At 40.7% G+C, this 12,828-nt stretch overlaps 1 protein-coding gene across 1 annotated transcript; it reads right to left on the bottom strand.

Annotated features, from left to right (window-relative positions):
- Window positions 1-11,500: 11,500 nt before the first annotated feature.
- SERTM1 (serine rich and transmembrane domain containing 1) lies at window positions 11,501-12,573 on the bottom strand. The gene has a single exon (XM_042014265.1). It carries the CDS (start codon window positions 12,486-12,488, stop codon window positions 12,165-12,167), a length of 324 nt encoding a protein of 107 aa, XP_041870199.1. The 5' UTR covers window positions 12,489-12,573; the 3' UTR covers window positions 11,501-12,164.
- Window positions 12,574-12,828: the final 255 nt, after the last annotated feature.

The raw sequence follows: 12,828 nt of genomic DNA on the forward strand, positions 1-12,828 counted from the left end.
ACATTTCAGTAATGCACTATATAGAGTCATATATGAAATATTACTCAGGTAATTGTCTTGATAGTTACTTTGACTGGGACAAAAGCTCCCTGAATTGTAAACAAAGGGCAGTGATAAACATTAATGTGTCAGGTTGGAGCTCGGTGGCTTACTGCTGAGACTGGTATTACATGCAGGCTTGTTAAATGATCTGAATGAAGGTGTTAACAGAGTATTAAAAGAAATCCCAAGCATGAACTGAACTGGAACAAGGTGAGGACAGTGGAGGTAAAGCACTGATGAAAGAAGCTTCAAAGAAAAAATGGTTTGGGATTAATGGAGTGGACCACGGTCCAGTTTTCTGACTATACCATGCACAACATTCCTCTTCCCAGGCTTTCAATGGTGCTGGTTGATTCCAAACTCACACAGATGATTTGGAGCTGGAAAATGATTAAATGTGAGGTTGCTACAATATACGGCCAATCCGGGTCTCTTTATGCAGAAACATCCCCTGGCAAAGTGGGAATCCTGCAAATGCTCTCCATGCCTCTGGGGTGGCAGGAGCTGCAACACTGAGTGGGATGCTGAGCATCTTCCTAGAAGTGGTTGGAGAATTCAGAGAAGAATGACAGAAGTGACTGGGAGGATTGAGGAGTTTGGTGGCATACACACAAACACACAAAAATAAACGTGTATTTGAGAGGGAGAGAAAGTAAAATGAACTAATTTCACATTGTCAACAAACATTTGCAGGATGTCAGACAAATTTGTGCGTCATCCATATGTTCTGAAAACTGTCACTGGGAAACTTGTTTTGGTCCATAGCTTTGTGAAATCATAGCCTTGGCAAATCCAAAAACCTACACTGAAAGTATTTCTTTAATGTTTTTAATCCAGACTTTACTACTGGATTTTGCAGGGGAGAAAAATAATCCCTAAATTATCAGGAAGGCTTCTTAATTAAAATTCTGTAATTCAACCCAGTAGACCCGAAAATCTTTGTGGACTTCCAGAAAACCAGGATGCAGTGGTGAAGGTGTCTAACAATCTGTCTGGGAGTGTGGGGGGAGAGAGGGGGCATGAAAAAAAAAGGATCTGAAATAACTTAGAAAATAATGTTTTCAGAGTGCATATTTTAGGGTAACATAAGCAACAAAGAGAAAGAAAGAAAGAATTCTTTCAAAGGTGATCCCATCCCATAAAGCCTGGTTTCCAGAAGTTCACTTAACAATTCCTTCACTGTATATACGTAGCAATGAGTAGTTTTATTTGCAGCACCCACCCTGGGATGTTTATCTATATTTCTATCTATATTTCTATCTATCATCTTTAATACGAATTAACATCGAACTGAAGAAATGAAATAGTCCCAGTGAATGGCAATAGAGTATTTAGTAGTGGTGAGGGCATTTTCATAAAAGGGCTCAGAATTGTGGCAGCACCACCTTTAAGCGCTGTAACTAATTGAACTTTATCTAACCCAGCAAACATGCTGCCCAAACAGTATTTACAGCATTTCCCTATTTAACTGTAGAGACTTTTCCCATTGTGTGCTCATCAGGACTCAGGAGATGCTTGGAGAATCGTTACTGATAAAAATTCAAAACCCAAATGAGCTGCTGTATATTGATATCCAGGTGAGAGGTATGAAGCTAAAAATAGCCCTTGTCAACTGTGATTTTTGTTATGCGCAGCTCCACTTAAAATTTGCTACAGACAACCAAGATGAGCAGAGTCTGCTTGCAAGGAATATTTTTCTCTACCCCTTTGATCTAAAGCAGATGTTACTGATTATCAGCAGAAGGCCTGTCTTGCATGCTAAGTCAGTACTGCTCAGTAAAGGGTATTGGTACAGGAAGTGTGAGAGGGGATAGGCCATGGATTACTGCTGTCAAATTACCCAGCTGTTCACTGCAGTTTTTATTGCAGAGGTTTTCTAGGCTCAGTAAATCAGTGGGAGGTCAAGTCACACCAAGTTACTGCACCAGAGGGTTTCAGATTGCTTAGCATAAAGTGACATGTACATAGGACAGGTGGTAATTTCAGGAAAAACAAAGAAACTAGGAAAACTCAAAGAAAATAGGAAAATGGGGGGGGAGGGTCCTGAAGTACCTCCACACAAGGGGAGCCAGCTGAAGTCATGTTTCATCTGAATAAAACCAACATACTTTATTTGTGTGATTGCTGATATTTTTGATTCTCTTCTTTCTCCCCACGTAGGCTGAATTAATGGATAATGTGGTTAGATCCATCCTGCGGACAACTCACAAATCGCTATCCATAATGGAAATGATCTCCTCTCCTCTCTACCTCTTTACGAAGGTCTCTGTGTGGCAATGCACACGGTTCAGCTATTGACACTCAATTTCCCAAAGCAGATGTTTTACACATTTTCAGGGATGTGGTTTTCTGAATACAAATTAGTAGAAGTGGCAACGGAAATGGCAATCGGTGGTATTTGTAACTCAAATGAAAACATTCACATTTACCAATTGCTCTGTTTCTGGAGCTCTAATATACTGTTAACTATTTTTCTTATCTGATTACATTCTTATTCCAGCATATATTTCTTTTTCCCATTAAAAGTCAGTAACTTGATCTCTAAACAGCGGAAAAATTAAACACCAATTAGAGCAATTAGAAAATCACTAATTTTGTCTGCAGAGTCTGGTTCTGCATTCCCTTTAGATGCGTAACTTCCGTGGAGGTCAACAGGAGGTCTGTGTGCAAACATGCATTAGGATCAAGTCATAAAGGAAAATTAGATTAAGGTTTTATAAATAACTGACTTTTTTTTTTTCTTGATTAATTAAATAATTGAAAAAATTCATCACAGCTCTGAAGTAAATTTTCTTCACTAAAAATTACTCTGTTTTTGAAAAAAAATTTAAAATCCACTTTTTAAACAGGATTCTTTAAAAAGGTTAAACAAGATTGTTTCATTTAATCTGTATAGACATGCTTTGAATACTTCATTTTAAAATAGATATATCTGAATCACTTTTAAATATAGTGCAAAACAATCTGAGAACAGTGCTTGTTTCCAAAAAGATGTAATAAAACATTTCAGCTAATAATGTGTTTATTGAATTCAAATGATTTTTACAGAAATGCATCAAACTCATGACATTAAAACGTGACCTGTGTTTTCTAGTGAACATAGAAGATAGGAAATACCTGCATAGGACTCTGCTGCAGATCTGGCTGCTTGGAGGCTAATTCCTGTAGGTATCTAATCTTCTTTTTCTGCTGAAAACCATGCCTCCTACCCCACCTTCCAAGCTGCTGGATTGTATTAAGCATAGAAATCTTAAGTTATCTTTAGATTTAATGGAGTAGTAGAAGGATTGGAGGGAACAACTGGGTTGCTTCACTGTAAATCTTGTGATCCTTGAGGATAGTGTACAGCAAAGTCAGTCCCTTGCTTCTGTACTCTGCCTTTCTCTCGTTGTTCTTTTATTTCTTTATTCTCTTTGCCACAGTCCTCATAGTAGCAGATATTTCCAGTCTAACACAAGTCATCATCTTCAGATACAAGTCAGTGATATAAACCTCTTTTTTTTTCCCGGACAAGAGAGGGGCTAGATAACCACTTCAGGTGACCACAAAGGTGTCCTAAGGCATTTATAGCTGGTCACTATGCAGATGTTCACAGGAGTCACCCTGTCTCCCAGCAGCTCTTGCAGCATCCTGGCTGCTGGGGAGAGAGAAGGCAGTGGATGGTACACACGTGCCCTGGGCACCTGAGGATGCCAGAACAGTCTGTGAAGCTGGCTGGCTGGGTGTCTGTGGAAACAGATGAGGAGCAGATCCTGCTTGCTCAAATCCCCCATCAGAGCTCATGGATCCCAGTGTTACTGAAGGCAGAGTCCACCTGCCCATTATTCCTTGTCTGCAGAGACAGCTCTGTTTCTCCATCCTCTCTGGTGCATTTCCTGCAGCAGCTGAACACACATGGGCAGAGAAGATACCATGCTCCCCAAACATTTAATCATATCCGTTTTCCTAATTACCCTTCCATTTATCTATATTGCAGAGAGGGTTTCTAGTTGTAAATAGGAAGCAATTGGTGGGTGGTTTGCCTCAAAGCATAATGATTTTTTTTCCTCTTGTTTTTCTGCAAGCATTTATTTATTTATTTATTAAGATAGAGAGACAGAAGAGGTGAAAATTCAGTTCAGTTCTATCTACACATAATTTTCAACTCCTTTTGCTTGTTCTCTATTTATTTATTTGCATACCTATTTATTTATATATCCAATTCTATTCTCATTAAAACTTTCTTGTTTTTTGTCTCTCACTTTTCCTTCTGCTGGGATCCATCTTTGAGGAAGAAAACCAGAGACCATCCCAGAAGACCCTCCCATCAGGATTACTTGAAGAGGACTGCTACTCAGATGGAGTAGGGCACAGGAGAGAGCAACAGCAGAGTTCTGCCTTTTTGATTACCACTTTGAACAAATTCAGATGACAAAGGACAGGAACACCCAAGCTGAGCAAAGGTCAGTCTGTCTGTCTTGCTGATTTTCCCATTTTCTTTTTCCCTCTGCAACAACCTTTTCATTACAACATTATAATAATTTTCTGTAATGCAAAATCATGCAAAGTTGGTTGGTTTTTTTGCTGCCTTCTCTTCCACTTCAGCTGAAGCACTCTGATTCCAGTACCCAGCTAATTGCTTGTGATCTTGCCAAAGTTCAAGTTACAGTATCTGATATTTTTCTTCATTACAGCAGGCTCTATTTCCACTTAATGAATACTGATGAGTTAGACACTAGAAAGTGCCTTTGGTCAAACAACTTGCCTTGTTCTGAATTCTCAGTAGATCTAAACAATTACAAATTTGTCAGTACAATCTTCTTTACCTTCAACATTAACTACAATGTTTCGTAATACATTTCTGAAACTTTTACCAAGAGTTTTTTTCCTGTAAGTTTTTTTGTGTAGCATAGGGCTGCAGGGTCCCTTTTCAATGCACGCATTTATCTGGGCATGATCCTCCCAGGTCCTCCCTGGGCCACCAGCCTGTGCAGGAGCAGATGATGAGGGACAATGTGACAGTGTGGGAGGGAACTTGATACGCTTTCTGGGGCAGGATGGGACCACAGGATCTCATCTCACCCACTGTGAAGCACAGACTTGCCCCTCACTTGACATCAGGAGGATTGACAGCATCTTACAATAAACACCATGAAATCGGGACCACCCGGGTCTAACAAAATGGTCTGGCAAATCTAGACCAGCCTTTAACTCACTGTTAGGAGTAGATATTAGGGTTACCCTTTTCCCCCACTTTTTCATAGTGATGGCTGAAATGGCAAATTTAGACATTTCTTCAGGAATATAACATAGGACTGTAATCTGAAATAATGTATTTGCAAGGTTCTCAGATATAGAAAAGTTAGTGAAGGAAAATTATTCCTGCAGAGATACAATGGCACGTTCACTCAGGAGTTAATTTCTGAATAAAACTAACCTGAAAGCATGAATGGAAACTGAAAACCATGAAGCAGCTTCTGTTTTAAAGGAACTACTGAAAACGTGCATTACTCGTTCTTCAGACTTTTTACTGTGGAAATTAGGCACGCCCCTGTGGGTTTTCCAGCAATGTTACAGTACCATGCCGAATTACTGTGAGAATAGAGGAATTTCTCATTGAAAAGCCCTCTCTGGACATGTAAAGAACAGTTTTTGAAGAGCAGTTCACACGTGCTGAAATGTGCTATGTAGCAGGAGAGCTGGGGCACTGACAGGCGGCAGGACAGGAAACACAGCTAAGTGTCTCCAGATGAGGAGGTACCTGTCCAGCTCCTGCCCAGCAGCCCAGGCTGTGCAGAGAGGCATCAAGGCTGGGAGAGCCTTGTGTGATACCCCAGATGAAGTACAATTTATTTGGGAATCTTTTGGAGCCTTCAGATGCAAAGAGAAAGCAAAAAAAGCACTAGAGTATGGGAAAAAATAGGACTCATATGCCCTGGGCAGAAAATGGTTTGCCAGAGGCAAGGGATTCAGGAGCAAAGCAGCAACAGCCAGAGCCGCAGCAGGAGGGGAATATGTGACTCGGGCTAGGGGGAAACTTCCCATGTGTGGGCCAGTGAAGCTACTTGCCCAGATATGAACCTCGTTTGCCCCCTGCCCGGTAGCTGTCCCTGTGTGGTCCCTGACACTGGCACCGAGGACAGGAGAAAAAGGGACTGTATGTCTTGTGAAGGATGGTAGCCTTATTTTCCTTTTTGCTGCAATGTTGCCTATTTGTGCCTAATTCATCACCCCCTCTCATGAGAAGATGGTCTTGTCACTGCTGCTCCTTGCTTCTCCAGCCAGCAGTAGTCCTTTCTCAGTTTACTCCTGCCCCAGACACAGCCATTTGCATATTTTTCAGGCTGCGTCTCCTTTTGCTCCCTGCCATGCTTCTGTTCTTGCTGGGTGCCTTTGTATCATCATTCCTTTTTCCTGGCAGGTGTTTCAGCTTGTCCTAGTTTACTAAGTTTCACCTTCTGCATCCTGATGAAGCTGTTTGGAAAAAGGGAGGGTACCTTGGCAGAAATCCCCCGGCATGTAGTTCCCAGCGCAGTAGCAGTATCCAGGGAGCTGGAGCAGTTGCCCTGCATAAACTACACAGGGAATCTCCATCATAAATATATCCTTTACACTCATTTCTTACTTGTCAGCAACTGTTGAGCCCAAGCTCAAGAAAAAGCCATGGAAATTATTTATGGGCTGTAACTAATATTTTAAAACAAACAACAAACTGATCCCTGTGCTGAAGGAGCAGTGAGGACACAATTCATTAACTAACAGCTTGGTCTCCATCTTATATTTAACCAATAATACTCTATGACAAACAAACAAACAAAAGAGATGTAACTGTACTCTGGGACCTGGTCTATATGACCAGATCAGCATTCAGCGTTAGAAGTGCAGCTTCATAAGTAAATATGTGGTGGCAAAAATGCTGTGACAGACACCTACACTCATTTATTGAGGAGAGAAATAATTAGATAGAGTAATTTTTTGTCCCCTTAAACAGTAGAATGTCTTACCTAGAAAAATCTGTGGGCAAAAATAATTACGTCAGCACAGCTGACGTAAAAAATTGCTCCATTTTTAACAATTCAATCAAATAGCTTTTCTCCTTAGAAATAGATATTTTTGGCAAAAATAAAATTTCACAAAGGAAGAACTCTTAAGTTTGTTTGTAAAAAGCTATACATTAGATTATACTTTAAAAAGAAATTTACTTTTCTGCTTCTGATTTTTTAACTGAAGCTGCTCAAAGACATTTATTGTATTAAAACTGCATCTTTTAGCACTGAAACAAATGCAGCCCCTGTGCTGCTGTCTATAAGGGACAGAAGATGAAGTGAAACTGTGTGGGTTCTCTACCCCCACGTCCTCCCCGGATGGGGGAGAAAGTCCTTGCCAGGAGTAAGAGAGGAACGGGACTTTTGGATCTTCTTGGTCTTCAGATTTTTATTGTATCTTATCAGTAATTTACATGCCACCAACATAGCATGAAGCAGAGAAAGTACCAAAAGACATGATACAGGAAATTCAAGGCCCTTTTAAAGGTAAACTACCCAACTGTTATTACGAATGTATATTATTATTACTTTTCTACTGGTGCCTAATGAACTATCCATTCACATAGCCTGTACTGCGGCATTTCCTAACCAATCATTCTGTGCTACCAACACTGCAAATGGAGTAGGTGAAGAAGAAGGAAGAGACCTGAAAAATGACAGGAGTCCTCCATCTTGTCTTCATCTACTTACCATACTAATAAACCCAAAACTCTAAATTTTTCACCCTGTAACAAGCTATATATTATACTACCACCTAACTCACACCCTTGTGATTCTAATTCATCCCAAGGCCTTGGCAGCCCTCTCCATGGCCGAAGGTTAAAAACAGTGTTTCCCTGGAGGGATGGGCCCCTCAGGACAGGCAGAGAAACATTCCCTGCACTCTGGGTTCCAACACAATCTTGCCAGAGTTCCATGGGGTTAGACAGTGAGGAGAGGGCAAACAAGCCGCACAGAAGAGGAGTAAGACTTGCTCCCAGGTTAAAAGGTTTTGTACAAAATCCAGACAAGACTTTCAGTTTACAGAGACAAATCCTTCAGGTGAACTGGCAGACTGAGAGGGGCTGAAAGCAGATAATTTCAGTGGAATAAACTCTCTACAGAGCTGAAGAGTTGCTGAGTGAAAAGCATGACACTATTTCATGTTGGGAATAATGTGGTAATGTTCAGGGCAGATTAATATAATGGGTTAACTTGACAGTAGGGTCAAGATGACCAGCAGTGCAAGAGAGTCTTAGATATAGAGGCTGCTACAGCCTTCGGCAGGTATTCTTTTTTTAAATATGTTTGAATGGACCATATCTGTTGAACTAAAGCAAAATATTTTTTCTGTGTGTTCCAGAAACTTCTTCTCTTCTTTCCTCACCCATGTTTTATTCATATTTTTTTCTATAGATTTCCAGGTCTACTTTGCAACTACCTGAAGCCATGCAGCCTTGGAATCATATCTTACCAAAGTTAACAGCAGTGTTTGAGTTAGAAGGCTTAGTAGCAACCAAAAATTGCTCAGAGCAAAAGCTGTCAAATGTGAACCCACACCACAAAAAGGCAGTGGAAAAGCTGGAAAAGTATGTGGCTGCAGGCAGGAGGGGGAGCAGAGCAGCTCTTTAGCAACAAATTATTGAACTAATTACCTCCTAGTAAAGATACTGCTTACTCAGCTCCAGGGATGAGAAAAACACATCAGGAGGAGGCAGTGAGCCAGAAGCCTCTGAGTTTTTGCACTGATATGAAGGAGACTGTCTGATGATCGATCGTCTGGTCTTGCTCAAAGCATGGACATCTACAGGCAGGTCAACCTGTGCCAGTGTTTGACTACCCTCTCTGTAGTGTCTTTTCTTGTGGAATTTCATGTGTTTCAGTTTGGCCTCTTGTCCTGTTGTGGGCACCACTGGGAAGGCCCTGGCTCCTCTTCTTCCTCCTTCCCATGAGGTATTTACATACATTGATGAGATCCTTCTGAGCCTTCTATAGACTAAACAGTCCCAGCTCTCTCAGCCTCTCCTCATATGAGAGATGCTCCAATCCCTTAATCATTTTAGCAGCCCTGAGTTGGGCTCAGTGTGGTATCTCCACATCTCTCTCTTGTGCTGGGGAACCTGGGACCAGACGCAGCAAAAAAAATATCCCTGCAACTCCAGTTGGAATAGAATAGCAGAATATTTGCAGCTGGAAGGGACCTACAGTGATCATTTAGTTGTCTGACCACTTCAGGGCTGACCAGAAGTTAAGCATGTTGATAAGGGCATTGTCCAAGTGCCTTTCAAACACTGACAAGCTTGTGCATCCACCACCTCTCTAGGAAGCCTGTTCCAGTGTTCTCAGGTTAACTCAGGCTCAGATTCTCAGGTGAATTTATTTTCTTCTTCCTATTTTTTTTTTTTTTCTTGGAGAACTGGTACTTAGCAATCCTCAAAAATGCTATTGTGCTTTTTGCCTGTGGCTTTTCCTGATGCTATTTTGTTGGAACCTACTTGTTTCTATTCAAATCTCTCCTGAAGAAAACAGATGCAACTCAGCTGAAATGGTGATGACTGTACAATCCCGTATGTCACTGCAGAGTGGGAAAAATTAATAGCATCTAGTAAACAACAAAGCAAAATCAAATGTGAGGTTTCAGTTATCTTTGCTATCTTCTGCAATCTGAAAAATCCTTTTTGTTCTTGTGAAGTTTGACAACAGCTCACTGAACACAGCCAATGGGTTTTCAACAAGTTTGTATTTTAATGTTAAATGTCTCTATATCTGCAAGTATAAACACATTGCTGGGAACAAATACCCATCTCAACCTGTGGTCTCATCTCTGATTTTGATTAAATTCCTCCATTTGCAGCAAAGGAAGCAACAAATTTACAACTTCGTCAGTAAGGCAAAATAGTTGAGCAATTGTTGTGTCTTCATTTACAGCTCATTTATTTTTATCTACCAGTCAACATACAAATGCATTGTTACAGGTTGGGATTTCAAAGAGCTTTGAGAAGGGAAATAATGTTCCCTAATCCCTTTTAAATAGCTACCTCTTCTTTCAAGGCCAATTGTCAATTACAGTGAAAAGTGACATACAAGAAACTTTTGTCTAGATGAATAAAATACTCAAGCAGTAATACATTCATCAAACCCGTTTGGCTCAGGGAGTCTGCAGGCTTCCACTCTTTATCAGTCAGCAAGTTCTTTGACCTCTGTAAGGAGCTAATCACCACCGTAAGTCATTACCACTTACCATACTGCATGTCCACTTTTAAAAATTGAAAACACCAACTCCAGCATCTTCTGTATTGTTTGGCAACAGCAGCTGTATTTCTAATGACTATATTTACAGCAGGCCTTCCAAATTTGTATTTTAAAGCCTGTGTAGTTAATGGCAGAGTCTGTCTTGTTTATGAATGCAGTGGCAGCTCAGCAAGTATCATAAGTGTGTTTGGGAAGTGTTCCCTAACCCCTTGGCCTGCTGGGCAGTAGTGCCAGGCGAGGGGAGGGCAGCTGCTCCTGCCGAGACCACCCCATCTCCCAGAGTTACACCTGTGTTTTGTCAGTAACAGAAATGGCAGTGACTTTGCCATACCTCTCCTCAGGTCTCTCCAGTGACTTGGATCCAGCCATGAGAGCAAAATTTGCCTGGGCTTGAGTGGCAGGATGGAGCTGTGCTCACACAGTGCAGTAAGGCAATAAGGAATTGCACCACAGTCTGGGGCTGCAGTTCTAGCAGGTCACACTTGGCACTTCAAATCACTACTCTGAATATTTGGCTTGATTTAAAGCCCAGCTAATCACAGGATCCAGTTCACAAAGCTGCTCATTATTTTACTGCAGAAATTGAGTGACATGTTATGTTTTGAGCAGGGGAAATGATAACCCAGAAAACGGCATGGAAAAGAGGAATGAGATTGTGAAACATCATCCATTTCTCTTCCTCTCTCTCTGGCCTTTCCTTATGCTGATGGAGAAAAGTGGCAGAGCCACTGCCATTTTCCTGCCCATCCCTTCCTACCCTCTGCAGGTACACCTTGCACTTCCTGCAGGTCAGAGCACAGGTCTGCCAGGCCATTATGCAGATCCCTGTGTCACCCTCCACCCCACTGTGCATTTCTGAAATTACAGGACAAACCTGGCCCAGAAAATCCTCACCAGTAAAGCAATTTCTGGCCCTGCTGGCCCTGCTCATGTGAGTACAAACATCATGTGCCTAAAGGACAGTTTAGGAACTCTTCACTTGCTACCTGTATTTGTTGAATGCAGGTCTTTTACAAGAAACCACTGGTTCGTCCTGGTATCCAGTAAGAATAAGCTGCAGTATCAGTGAAGAATGAAAAGGAGTTGTGTGGTTATTTGTCATTCAACAGCGAAAGCTGCCCCCTGGAGGAACAAGTCATTAGGCAAATGAGATAATGAGATGCAACAGGGTCCAAAAATACCTTCACACATTCAACAGTGAGCATCGTTATTGTAGTCACTTTACTAAGTTAACCAAAGAGACTCAAAAACTGAAATACAGACTTTGTACAGAATGAGTTGGGAGTACAAATAAAAAAAATCAACATTCTTCAAGAATTAGTTGTGTTTATAAACATCAATAAATACTGAAAAATATGTGAAAATTAAAAAGAAAAAAAGGAAACAGTATCAGCAATTTTAAATTGTCCCAATATTTATAACTTAAGTGGATTTTTTTGTACTTTAGCAATAGGGATTTCATCCAGAAGTCCTTATATAATTAAAAAAGGAAAAGAAAAGTAGTCAGCATATTGCTGACACAAGATCAGGGAAGGGGTCACAACTAGAGCAGAAAAATGACACATCCCGTTAGAACTGTGTTACAATTTGGCAGGAATACTCTTAATGAACACCATATATGTGTGAGAAAGAGACAGCATCACTATTACAGGCAAGAAATGATGGTCAGGTGTCATTATCCATTGTCCAAAATGAAAATTAGTTAAAGGGGAAATGGAGACTAGAAAAGGAAGGGGGAAAAAAAATGAGGAAACTTTTAAAAACACCTCTTGATAATAGTCTCCTAAGGCAAATGTTACATGCACTACCTTCCCAAGAAACTAGACAAAGCTCTTCCATTCCTCCTATGTTTCCTTTCATTTATTTTCATGAAGAAAGGTTTGAGAGAGCAGAGCGCTGGGAAGAAATACTGCAAACCTCTAAATTAGTGAACGAACTTCCAGCATCGCTATTGTATTCAGGGTATGAGGAACTGGAAGAAATTATGTTTTTCAGCCTCTGAAGTGCAATGATCAGTAGCAAAAGGAGAAAAGCTAAGAGACTAAGGAATATAAAAACATAGACATAGACGTTGGATAAACGGCCAGGTGATGAATCCACTGAAGTTGAAAGGGAGGTGGGATACAGCTCCAGAAAAGTCCCGTTTTCCATGTTTCCCACAAATCCAGATGAAGGGTCGGGTTCTGACATTACTGGGTTTGTGTTTTAAAAATCACAACAGATCTTGTATTTCAAGGGCAGTTTTAGTAGCAGGAAAAGGGTTTCTTTAAAGCGAACATTTTTCCATCACAATGGTGAGATGACAAGTCAGCCAGTGAATGAATTTATCCTTTACTGCTCAAGCCCAGGACAATTTAAGATTATATCCTTCAGAACTTCAAGGGAAAAAAGAAAAAAGAAAGCAAGATTAATTTACTAGCAGATAATGTGCACTCAATAGAATTTAGCTCTTAGGAGTTACATTTCTTAGCTCGAAGATGCAATTCCTAGAGAATTAGCTAGCAATTATCTTTCTATCTCAATTTTCCAA

Source organism: Corvus kubaryi, unplaced genomic scaffold (assembly GCF_017639235.1).
Source record: "Corvus kubaryi isolate FWS band 111438036 unplaced genomic scaffold, C.kubaryi_AGA036_p1.0 split1-65, whole genome shotgun sequence".
In the NCBI taxonomy this organism is placed as follows: Eukaryota; Metazoa; Chordata; class Aves; order Passeriformes; family Corvidae; genus Corvus; species Corvus kubaryi.